General features: G+C 38.4%; 1 protein-coding gene across 2 annotated transcripts in view; it reads right to left on the bottom strand.

The window, feature by feature from the left end:
• LOC144037723 (metabotropic glutamate receptor 4-like) overlaps window positions 1–12,501 on the bottom strand; it is a 191,266-nt gene that overhangs the window by 37,560 nt on the left and 141,205 nt on the right. For both annotated transcript variants that reach the window (XM_077549467.1, XM_077549457.1), the window contains exon 4: window positions 411–546. In XM_077549467.1, the coding sequence (XP_077405593.1) occupies window positions 411–546 (136 nt within the window). The remainder of the gene's footprint in view (window positions 1–410; window positions 547–12,501) is intronic.

The raw sequence follows: 12,501 nt of genomic DNA, 5'->3' as shown, positions 1-12,501 counted from the left end.
CACATCAGTGCTATGTGTGATGATTATGTCGACAACTAATTATTCTTAATGGAGACAATCCATCTTAAAAGCAGATAATGAATTATAAGACATACATTTTAGTTGTCACAAGGGAAACTTTTGTATTTCAATGAATTGAAACATGTTTGTTTGGATGAAAAAGCTTTTAGTTTTAGAGAAAGGAAGTTATGAGGTACAACACAATGTAGAAATTATAGAGACATATTGCTTCAACATTTTACTTTGGGAGTTGTTCATTTTGCTTGCCCTTGTAATGATCTGAGCCATTATATACTGTATTTTTAGTAGGCTACTGTAGTTAGATTAGAGCAGTAGATTGTTCTAAATGAAGCAAACCTAAAATATGCAAAATGCAAGTCTAAGAAAGTCTACAAACTTATTGAGCTTACCTGATGTCATCCTCATTGGCAAATATAATGACCACCCGGGCGTTTGGGTTCTCGCTCAGCCTGCGAATGATCTTGTCAAACTCTCCAGCTTTTGGTTCACGTGGGATTTTCACAGACTGGGAAATGCATAAGCCACCTAAAAAGGGCGACAATCAAGAAAGGTTTAAGTTAAAATATCAACAATAACTTCAGATTCATAGGCCAAACTTCTGTGGATGGAGCTAAAAGTAAAGGTGGCATGTTGCATTTGGAGATTCCTTCACATTTTCAAGTAAGTGATTTCAGATGTGTGTTTACTTTTCTATTCAAGTCTTAAAATCAAATAGCTGTGACATCTGGGAAAAAGAAGAGAGGGATAATTCCGCAGTGTTGTCCAGTTAAATCAATGAATGATTTTTGAGACACATGCTGTACCTCAGTAATTCTCATCTGATTGGGTAAAAAAGAGTCCTTGTCCTCTTTGAGATGATCTGCTATTGAACATCAATCAAAAGGTTACATTGGACTGGTCACCAATGAGGCTTTAAATTCCCAATGCACTACTTCAGTCCAACCATAGTTAGCATGTCAAAAGGCCAAAAGAACTGTGTGCATGATAATGAATGCTCTGTTGTTGACCCTTAACAACACCACAATCACAGTAACCACAAACAATGCAGTAATAAAACCTTATTTGTTCACACCATACACACAAAGTCTGGCAACAGAAACTACACCTGCAGAAAAATCTTACCCCAAACATTACAGATGTCGGGGAGATAGTGGGTCCCATTAAACTGTTTATATGCATGAAAAGTCATGACCAATTCTTCACCATTGGTCTGCACTATCAAATAGTGGGAAGTCTGTGGTTGACTTTAATAACATTTTCTGAAATGTATTCTGCCATTAAAGATTTCACCGGGCATGATAACTTTTAGAAAACCTGCACACACTGCAAAAAGGGCTGTAGAAAATCTAAGAAAAAAAATTGTAAAATAAGAAAATTATTACTTCAAATAAGCAAAATTATCTGCCAACAGAACAAGAAAATTTTACTAACATTTACCTGTAAGATTTTGAAAAATAAGAAAATAATACTAGGCCCATATTGTTAACATTGTTAACATTTTTAATTATTTATTTTATATTTTAACCATTTTGAATTTAGTTATAGATGTGTAGAGCAGGTGAAATAATGTTAAACTCAATATAACTCGACCTTAACCTATCTGTTATCTTGTTTTGTCTAAATTCCCTTTCAGTGTCCTGCTTGAGAAAGTTCAATCTGACATACTGAGATTCTGTTTTGAGAAAGTGCAAGCTGGCATACTGAGAACCTGTTTCGTCTAAAAGTGAAGAAAGTGCAAGCTGGCATAGTGAGATTCTGTTTTGTCTAAAAGTGAAAGATCAACCTAGCATACTGTGAGAATGTAATCTGATTTTCGTATTTGATGGGAGGAGAAGAGGCGTTTTTGTACAAACGTGAATTGTAATAAAGGGCTGTGTCTCCTGGGGGGAGGGACACACATTCTTGGATGACACTGCTTTGGTGATATTCAATTGTGTGACCGGAGATCTCTGTAATAAATCATCCTTGCAAGGACCCTCTTCACAAGAATCTCATCTTTGATTTATTTGAACACGCAAAAGATTAAAAAACGTATTTTAATCCTTCAATATCAACCACTGCGGTCTTGAAAATAGTATTTTTCAGACTAAAATGTCGACTTTTTTCAAGCTGTAGATAATAATAGAACTATTTTCTTGAAATACTTGAGTGTTTTTTTTAATGCATGGATAATGAAGGAGATTATAACATTTTAATACCTATTTTCATATATCGATTATTGTTACTGATCATGAACATTTAATTCTTCATTTTAAGTTTGTCAAAGTGTCTTGTGTCCTGAGCAGGGCACATGATGTTGACCTCGTATGTTCTGGGTTAAAGCTGGGACCATATTATTTAGTCTAGAAAAGTTCCTTCTCATCACTTTGTACGAAAACATATTTTCGCCCTTGATTTTGCTATACACTGATTGGTCCAGAATTTCTTGTTTTATTTTGTACACGTACATTGTGGTCTTGAACAGAACTTGTTTTGCTTTTCCATTAGTCACGGTCATTGGTGCTTTTGGGTCAAATGATAAAGTGAGATTTTGTTATGAAGAAGAATATGAAAAGTGCCTTGAAAATATACATATTTTGGCTAGAGACGAAGACAGCTGCAACTGCACCAAGAGTTCTATTGTTTGACATGTCCTTCAACTGTATAACACATTTGCTCATTCATGAAGGGAGAGATATTCTGCTTGGAGACTGAATTGTAATAAAAGGCTGGCCCTTCGAGAGGAGGGTGTGCATTGTTGATCAGAACTTGTCGGAGTTTGATTCAATGGTGCAACAGGAGATCTCCTTTAAGAATTATCCTGCGCAGGAAACTCTGTTCATTTCTCATCTCACCAGTTGGTTTATTGAACACGCATAAAGTTATGGATTAACTACACCCTTCAGTTGGTGATTTTAATATACCTTCTTCAATAACTTGAGTGTCAATCAGGGAGGTACAGGTCCCATTTTTTTTCTGTCATTAACTAGCCAGGAATTGAACCCACAACTTTCAAGTCTGAGGGTAAGCACTCTACCACTAGACCAATGAGCTGGTACAGAAAAAAAGGAAAAATGAGCTTAGTAAACATAACAAAATGAACCATATTGCACTCGCCTGTTTTCATACTTGTATTATTTTTTCCATTTATCTTATTATTAGATTATGCAAAATCTTAAAATAAGAAAACTCATGAAACTCCAGTTAAGAGCCTTTGATGTTGGTTACTTGTCATCCTAAAATGTGGGGAATGCTTGTTTTAATCCTCAAAGCACTTAAAACTGGCTGTTAACACTCTATGCCAAGACTGCTGGATCAAATAAGATAATTAAGTAATAAGTATCTTAAAATAAGCACAATGATCTTGCCTGACAATTTCATTTTAAGTAAAAATAACTTGTCAAATCAAAATAAGCAAATTTAGGTTAAATTTAAGAAATTATATCTTACTTAAGATTTAGTTTTTGTAGTGGAAAAAATGCCTCCTGTGGTTGTGTACTGTTGGTCACTGCAATATCACAACGGTTCTCTAGTCTATTGTATACTAATTTTACTGTTTAACATATTATCAGTTACTTCAGCCGAGGACAACAGACACATTCCAATGTGAGGATTGAGCATTGACTAGCTAGAGACATCGTGATGCTGTGGGAATCATACTCTTTCCGTTAATATGCACCCAAATACGGTCATTAAATCAAAAATTGCTTCAATAAAATAATAAAGGGAGTGTTAACAGCAGTAGTCCCACACGTATATGTGTGATACTCACAAAAGTATTTTGTTGAGATGAAATTTATGTTTTTTTCCATCAACAGTCACTTTTTTGGTTCATTGTAATTGTTTTACTGCAATGTGTCTATTTACATTGCGAGGTGATTTTCTGTTTTGCAAAATGAACACAAGGTGGCAGCACTAACCTACAGTGTCACAGGGACCACGTATTGCACAGCGGAGTGCTTGGACATCCGAGTGCTTGGACAAAAGCAACAAGTGGCCAGCGTCGCTGATTTACGTGGTGTATTTCTAATACTTACAGGTTAGTTTTTCCATTGTTGAGTGGGTATAAATGTTTATAAGCAACTCCGAATGCCCATTGATGTGTTAAATGTGAGCTAAATGTGCTTTAAATGTGTTTAAAATGCTACGGTTTGCAACTCGATGCAATGTAGCTTGAGACTAGCATATGACGCAGTCACTTAATGTTTTCGTTTTATTTTATTTGGCTCCTGGTCATTTGAGGGTTATTTCCCTATTTGTACAAATTGAAATGTATTTATGTGTGTGCAGTACTTTACTCAAAATGCAACGAGCTAACGCTCGCCCGAGTTAGCGATGACTACGTCATTGGGCTTGCTTAAAATGGTCCACGTTGATTGCGGCCAGGAATGTTCTAGACTGTAACATATATATATATATATATATATATATATATATATATATATATATATATATATTAGTTTTCATTAAGAAGTAAATGTGTTATAGCTTAACTGCAAAATAGAATTATTCTGTTGCATAAGGTGAATACTTATAAAATGTACATTTATTACAAAAATACTCTTTTGAATAGAGAACAAAGATGATGTGTTTGATGGATGAGACATGAGTTAATGAAAACAATTTTTGTAAATTTTATTTTTGATACAATTTGTATTGTAACAGGAATAGAGAACAAAGATGATGTGTTTGATGGATGAGACATGAGTTAATGAAAACAATTTTTGAAAATTTTATTTTTGATACAATTTGTATTGTAACAGGAAACCATTTATATGTGAATGATGATGTTATCCAACTATGATAAGAAACTAGTGCTTGAATGTGAAGCATATAAACAAGCAGATTCATTTCACCATTGCAGGTAGCTGTTTGAATTGATCTGTAAATAAAGAAGATAATCAGAGTGCATGGACAAAAGCAACAAGTGTCCAGCATAGCTGATTGACGTAGTGTATTTCTGATACTTACAGGATTATCTATATATCTGCCAGCGGGCACCCAACCGGGACCCGCTACAAATGCAACCATAATTTCTACCCCAATAAAACTGTATGTTTCATTTAATCTTTAAACTGAATGATAGAGGCCTTTTTCTAAATAAAATTTGAATAATGGGATTCTTCGGGAGTATGGCGTACCAGACACCCTAATATGGATTGTTCGGTCCCTGTATGACGTTGAATTTGTTTTGGTCTGGCAGTTAAGTCAGATCTGTTTCCAGTGTGTGTCAGACTCCACCAAGGCTGCCCTTTTTCATCGATTCAGTTCATATGAATAGAATTTGTAGGCACAGCAGAAGCATTGAAGGGTTCTGGTTTGGTGGCCTCAGTATTGCATCTCTGCTTTTTTGCAGATGATAAAGTGCCGTTAGCTTCATCAAGCAGCCATTTTCAACTGTCATTGGAGCGGTTGAGATGAGAATAAGCTCCTCGAAATTTGAAACCATGGTCCTCAGTTTGAAAAGGGTGGACTGCACTCTCTGGGTCAAGGATGAAATCTTGACCCAAGTAGAGGAGTTCAAGAATCTTGGGTTCTTGTTCGTGAATATGGAGCAGCAGCTCAACAGGCTGATCAGTGCTGCATTGGCAGTGATGCAGACTATATATTGTTCTATTGTGGTGAAGAAGCTGAGCCTAACGACGAAGCTCCCAATTTACTGGTCAATCTACATTAACCTCACATGTGGTCACGAGCTGTGGGTTGTGACCGAAACAACAAGATCCCGGATACAAGCGGCCGAAAATGAGTTTCCTCCCCAGAGTGTCTAGCCTCGGTCGTCCGGCCTCAGATTAGAGCTGTTGCTCCTCCGTCTCAAGAGAATCCAGATGAGGTGGCTTGGGAATTTGGTTATCATGCCTCTTGGATGCCTTCCTGGTGAGGTGCTCTGGGCACCAATCTCTGGGACGAGGCCCAAGTGACAACCCAGGACACGTTGGATAGATTGTGTCTCCCGGCTGACTTGGAAATGCCTCCAAGAAGACTAGGATGAAGTGGCTGAGGAGAGAGAAGTCTAGGCTTTCCTGCTTAAGCTGCTAACGCCATGATGCAACCAACCCCAGATAAGCAGAAGAAAAAAGATGGATGGAAGTTAAACAGTAAAATCTTGCATTTTATAATGGTATCTCACTCTTTCATATCCATGGTACATGTAATATCTTGTATTCAAGTTATATTTTGAGTGTGTACTATTTCTTCTGTCTCATTGGCCATGGATAGGTGAAGGCTTGGTGAAACTGAAGCAGAGGTTATCTGTCCCCCTCTCTCTATCATTACACTTACACTTCCCTTTGAGGCTCATGGGAAATTTAGCAGCGGTTCTCTGCTCTCTGAGACTCTATCAATCATTGAATTCTATGCCTTTGCCTCACTGGTACTTCTGTCCCCCATTCCCTCAACATCTGCTGTGTGGAAGCAAAGCACTCATCCCTTCCTTTTCTTCTCTCCTCACATCACTGACAGCCGCCAGCCACCTCAGGAGAGAACAGAGGGAGGGCCTTGGGATAAGAGCGCAGCATCTGGGAATTGGGACACAATGCACACCATTGGTGTTGTAACCGTGTTAGTTTTTTTTTTTTTTGTAAACACAGCAATTTGATTCATTGCCAACTCAATCTTTTCATTTGTCAATGCATCCGTCCTCATATTGGTTGGGGAAAGACGTCATCCCTGGACTGGAAGACCCTCGTTGAGCTTGTGACGAGTTCACAGAATCTCTCAATGCACTTCTAATTATTAGTTTTTACAAATGTCTTGTCCTTTGCAAGCGTATAAAAAAATGCACTACATTTTTACTATCGTGTAGTCTTTACAATCAAATTCATGCCTACTCAAATTAGTTTCACAATTAAATCCAGCAATTTAAAGGTGCTCAAAAGGGACATTTGTTTCATCCATACAGCAAAGCAAGCATGTTGTCTCACAACCGCTAATCAGATTTCACTCTGACAAAATGCCATCAGGCCCATGTAATACTACATTTGAGATTTTATCAGCCTCAAAGAAAATTGCAAAGTAATTAATAATTAACTGATATCTGCTCTTTTTTTCTTTTCTTTTTTACATTTTGTGTTTGTCTCCCGAGAAAATCTATTGAAACTCATCTGCCCTTCAGTTAGAAATTTGCATTCAATTTCCAGAGAATGATTGCAGAGTAACAAGCTGAGGCTTTTGTAGAACCAAACTTAACAACTCCTCTGGGCTTTCAAGTACATTATGACGCGTTGAGGAGGAACCTGCTACCTCTCAAATCCTGGTTGGATGCAGGGCAAAATAATAAGATGTTGCACAACTCCTGTCACTTTGTGTGACATGAGAGGTGAGGTGTGACAGCACCTGCCAATTCAAGGCTGAAAGTGACCTTAACGCTAGCAGCTACAGCTCATGGCTCTGCACCTTCTTTCTGACAGCTGAATGACAGATGGTCGACATGATCCAAAAGGTCAGATTTGGGGCTTTTTGACTAAAAACAACTAGGTGTAGAATTAAAAGCAAATAAAAACAATAAACACCTGATTGAGTGTAAAATTATTTAACATTAAAGTTACTAATTTGGATACTACATGGGATTGTAATAAGGAGAATTTAATGTGGCTATCCAAGGAAACCGTTTTTTTGCTGTTCTTATAGCAAGTTTTCTAGGCCCTAAAATTGTCAGAAAATGTTAATTTCAATACATATGGACAGTCAGGGCTGCACTGACCATCTGTTACAGGGAAGATCTTATTTTTGGGCCGCTGCAGTACACCCCAAGAGACGTTAGCCCTAGGTCAAACGTACCGGGATTGATTTTTGTTTTTCCACTCTAAGGGGCGCTACCGAGCCATGTTCTTAGGACAACTTTATAATATCTAATTTTTTTACCAGGCCTGAAGTGTGTGCAAAGTTTGGTGAGCTTCCGTGCATGCTTAGGTCCCCAAAAATGCAATTCACTTTGGAGAAGACGAAGAATTTCTACAGATACAATAGGAACCTCGCTACAGTCGCTACTCAGCTCCTAATAAATAATAATAATAAAACAACAACTAATAAGCAATTAATCATTGGCACCTTTGTGTAACTTTTATGCATGCTAGAAATTAGTCTGAGTCAGATTCACAACTCATTTTTACTCACATTTTTACCACTAAATCGTATCTACAGCATTTTGCTCAAATCGTCCGAGGCTTAAAGTAAAATGCTTATTTTAAACAACAGTGGCCTGTCTTTTGTGAAAATGTTCATAACTGCTGACAATGGGCTGTCGACAGATATGTCTTTTTTGTGGAAACTCACTTACAAAGAAACCAACAAATACGTAGGTGAAAATGTGACCGGTCTTGCTACGTTAATGAGCACATTGTGACAGACTCATACTCCAGGGTGGGAGCTGGCCCACCCACCTCTGATTACAGGAGAAGAAGCTTGCTCCTGACCCAATAAGACACAGGAACACTCATCTTTAATCTTAGAATGTCAGCATGTAAATCTAAAGTAAACTGCAGATGATGGTGCTGTATGCTGAGAATGTCAGTATAAGCACGGTATGGCAAGTATGCAATTCCAGCTCTTTTAAAAGACATGTTCTTTTTATTGCATGACCTGTTGAAGCCATGCCAAACTAATGTCATGAAACACACAATAAAACGGACAAATTAAAGCATCCCCTACTATACTGCAGCAGCCACTGTTGAAAACTTAATGAGGAGTGTATTTCTCTCCCAACGCTCATTGCTCCTAACGGCTGAGCGCCACCTAAAACCCATTCTAAAAATAGCCACCGCAAAGGAGACGGCGAGCCTCTTCTCTCGTGTCTTCCATTGTTTGCCAGATTACATCACACATATTACTTTTTGTTTGACACCTGTGAGTGCAGCTGCCTTGAGCATAGCGGATTTTTTGGCACAGTGGCTTATTACAGCACACTTCATTTACCTGGTAAATAATAGAACGGAAGCACACAAATAATTCCATATATATAAAATTACCTGTTTCGTCACTTTAACTACCTTTCCAAGCAGGTTCAATTTGTCACTAAGTAGCAATAACGACTCCTCAAAATAAAAAGAGCTAATGGTCGAACTCGGCAAAACGCGTAAGAAATATCTTTACATTGCACTCAAAAGAAGAAAAAAATACTTTACAGCTTCTTGTCCATCATTTAACAGCAAACAGTTAATAATTAAAGAATGTGTTGGCGCTGCACAGAGCTGTGGAATCACATCACCTTTGTTCAAGGCTTTCAAAGGACTGTGCTGATCGCACTGAATGCATGGCTTCTGACCAATAATCCAATGCCATGAACTTTCACATTCCATGCGATGGTGTGATAAAAGTAAAGGATAATAATAAAATAAACACACACACACATGCGGAAAGTGACAAGACAGCGAAGCAGATAACAACATATAAATAATACATCTCTCTGATTTGGTAAACTCTATCAAAAAGAATTTATGCAGTTACAATTTGGCTCTGCGTTAAGGTTGCAACATGTTTTCCTGCTTCCCAGTCAGGTCATGCTGGGATGCCCTCACTTGCTCCGTGGGAATGTGAATTGATGCAGCTGAGGTTTGGCAAGAAAAAATCCCAACATCAAAATGCAACCCGAAGTGAACATTATACATGAATTTCACATCTAATTATCAAAACAACCACTAGCAGTAGAAGTTGTGGGAATTACTAGGACGAATCCTGAAACTCAGGAAACTCAAAATCAGTCCCAAGGTGAAGCCTCCACCCTGTTAAAGGGCCCTGGAGTAATGCACCAGACCCCCTGAGGTGCAATTCTGTAGTTGTCACTGTGCCCTCATTTTACATGGTCTGCATGACAGGAAATACATTTCTCCTTGAGCAATCAATTGCAGTGTAATACATTTGCTGAAGGCTGTAGAGACACAAATATTTTTCTAATACTGTTTTGAATTTACAGACATTGAATGCTGCTGAGAAGGTATTAGAAATACTTCTCAGTAGCCGGGTTTAGATGGAGACTTTTTACTTATTCTGATTGAAATTATTCCGGATGAAGATCTGTGGTCTAATGTCTACATGTGACGTGATTCATTCTGGTCTGTCGTTTACATGCTCCTCTCTGTTAATCAGACCATCCCCGTAACAGCTGTGGGATGCGCGGACTTTTACTGAAGCAACATCTTGATAAAAATAAGTTCCAAGTAATTTAAAAACCAGTTGAGCTCTTGGTAAGACGCCGTCATTCATACCAGACGCAGCCTGGCCATCCCGATTGAGCTGTTTATATGACGCTCGTTCGGCTTGACGAAAGGAATACTGTACGCCAAATTCCATTTGGATTCAGCCTTTTCATTACGATTGAGGTGTTTATATGAGCATGTTCATTCCGTTTGATCATTCAGATCCATTCTTATCGGAATGCATGGCTCCATGTAAACACTAGTTTCAGCGTAGTTACATGCCTCTCCAAACAACAGCAATGCAATAAACAAGTCAGCATGACTAAGTATAGTATGTAGTATTTCAACTAGAGTGAAAATTCATGAAAATATAATTTACTTATTTTTCCTTTGATTTGTCTGTTTTGAATAGAAGTGCCTCTACTCATTCTTTTTTACTAAGGTAAAACCAATATCGCAATTGCTCAAATTATTTTCGCAATTGAAATGTTGCTAGACTGATCAAAACTTCACATGTACTGATCTAAACTGCTCAACATAAAATAATAGGTTATAAAATTACTACTTGGTGTACGAAATACAATCATTTCGTGAATCATTTAGCACGCAGGTTTGTGGCAAGCCCTTAACTAACCAGCAAGTCACATCTCCTTCAGCGACACTAAGTTGGCATAGAAGATACAAATCTAGTCCGAGAAGAAACTTCATAATACTGCACGGGTTTAGATGGAGACTTTTTACTTATTCCCATTGAAATCATTCCGAAAGTAGATCTGTGGTCTCCTGTCTACATGTGATGTGATTCATTCCGGTCTGCCGTTTATCTGCTCCTCTCTGTTAATCAGATCAGCCCCGTAACAGCCATGGGATGCGCGGAGTGGACATCGATCACGTGATTAATTAAAATGGAGTTAATTTGTCATTTAGCACAGTAGTTGTGATAGTTGCAACACTTTTATTGAAGCAACATCTGGATAAAAACAAATTTCAAGTACTTCAAAAACAAATTCGCCCCTTGCAGTTCAGCTCTTGGCTTTACTGTACTGTCCTAAGCCAGCATCCAACAAAATCAAGCACATGCGAGCACACGGGCGGCCTGGCTCTGATAGAGTAGCCGTCTCCAAGCCGTGAGGCTGTGGGTTTGATCCTCATCCTTGGTGACCATGTCGAAGTGTCTTTGAGCAAGACACTAAAGTGGTCATTAGTGTGTGAATGTGTGTGTGTGAGTGTGAGGCATCGTAAAGAGCTTTGGGCACCATATGGTGTAGTTAAAAGTGCTATATAAAAAGCAGTCCATTTACCATTCATATGCATGTGGACCTACTGGAAGAGTGTTGGGAAGAGTATTTGTGTTTTTGCTGAATATATAATTAGTTTCCGTCTGTATTTTAAATTTTGATTTAAAAGACGTCAGGCAAAGTCGTTCATGGAGAGATTCTCAGGCTAGCGGTGTCCTTGAGCAAAGCATTGGACCACAGCCATAATATGCTTGGTTGGACTGCTGTTTAGATAATTTTGATTTATTTCTGATATAATTGCTGGAACATATTGACCATTGTAAATGAAAGACTGATGCTTGTTTGTGTGCTGTTGGTAGATATACACAAAAAGCTTTGAAAAAGGAAAACACTGCAGTGTACACTTAAAATTACTTCTGAAATGGAGTATTATGGACAGCATGGTCTTAATCTTTGGATCCTGAGAGCAAAGAAATCAGCTCAAGCTTACAGCATATTGATGACACAGCTAATAATGCAAGAAGGTACTGTAAATCCCAGCGCTAGTTACACTCTGGCCCCAAAGTTGATGGATCAACTGAAAACATGTGTTGGCATTGCTGTTTTCTTAAGCCAAATGGCAACCGGTTTCATCTGTCAGCAAGTTTGCTCTCACGTCAGCATGCTGGAGGCTCATGAGCGGAGTGGATTCTCCTTGCTTAACCCCTACATTGCCATTGCTTGTGATGGCCAGTCATCGAGCATGTTGTTGAACATATTTTCATATATGATACGCTCATCTTACAGACGTGTGCCATGAATATCAGATGTGGAAATTCAGGCCTGGAGTGGCTAATTCCCGGTGCTCCAGCCTGCAAATTTCTACGGCCCGCAGATCTGTTTAAAAATCAGCAAACAAAGTGCCTTTGGTAGCCCGAGCCATCTCATTAAAAAGTTTTCACACTGTATGTGATGGGAAGGACATTATTATACAGCACTCTACTTTTCATACTAAGGAGGGTATCACCAAAAGTAGCAATAGCACCACTGTACATATATTGCAACCTGTCACACAGTCACAGGGGTTAATAGTAACTGCAGCAAAGCATGCTGGGAAATGCCTCCGATGATTTAGTAATGGCCTGTTGTGG

This window comes from Vanacampus margaritifer, chromosome 1, assembly GCF_051991255.1.
Source record: "Vanacampus margaritifer isolate UIUO_Vmar chromosome 1, RoL_Vmar_1.0, whole genome shotgun sequence".
Classification (NCBI taxonomy): domain Eukaryota; kingdom Metazoa; phylum Chordata; class Actinopteri; order Syngnathiformes; family Syngnathidae; genus Vanacampus; species Vanacampus margaritifer.
Note: the sequence above shows the minus strand (reverse complement) of the source record. Positions and strands in the feature narration are given on the sequence as shown.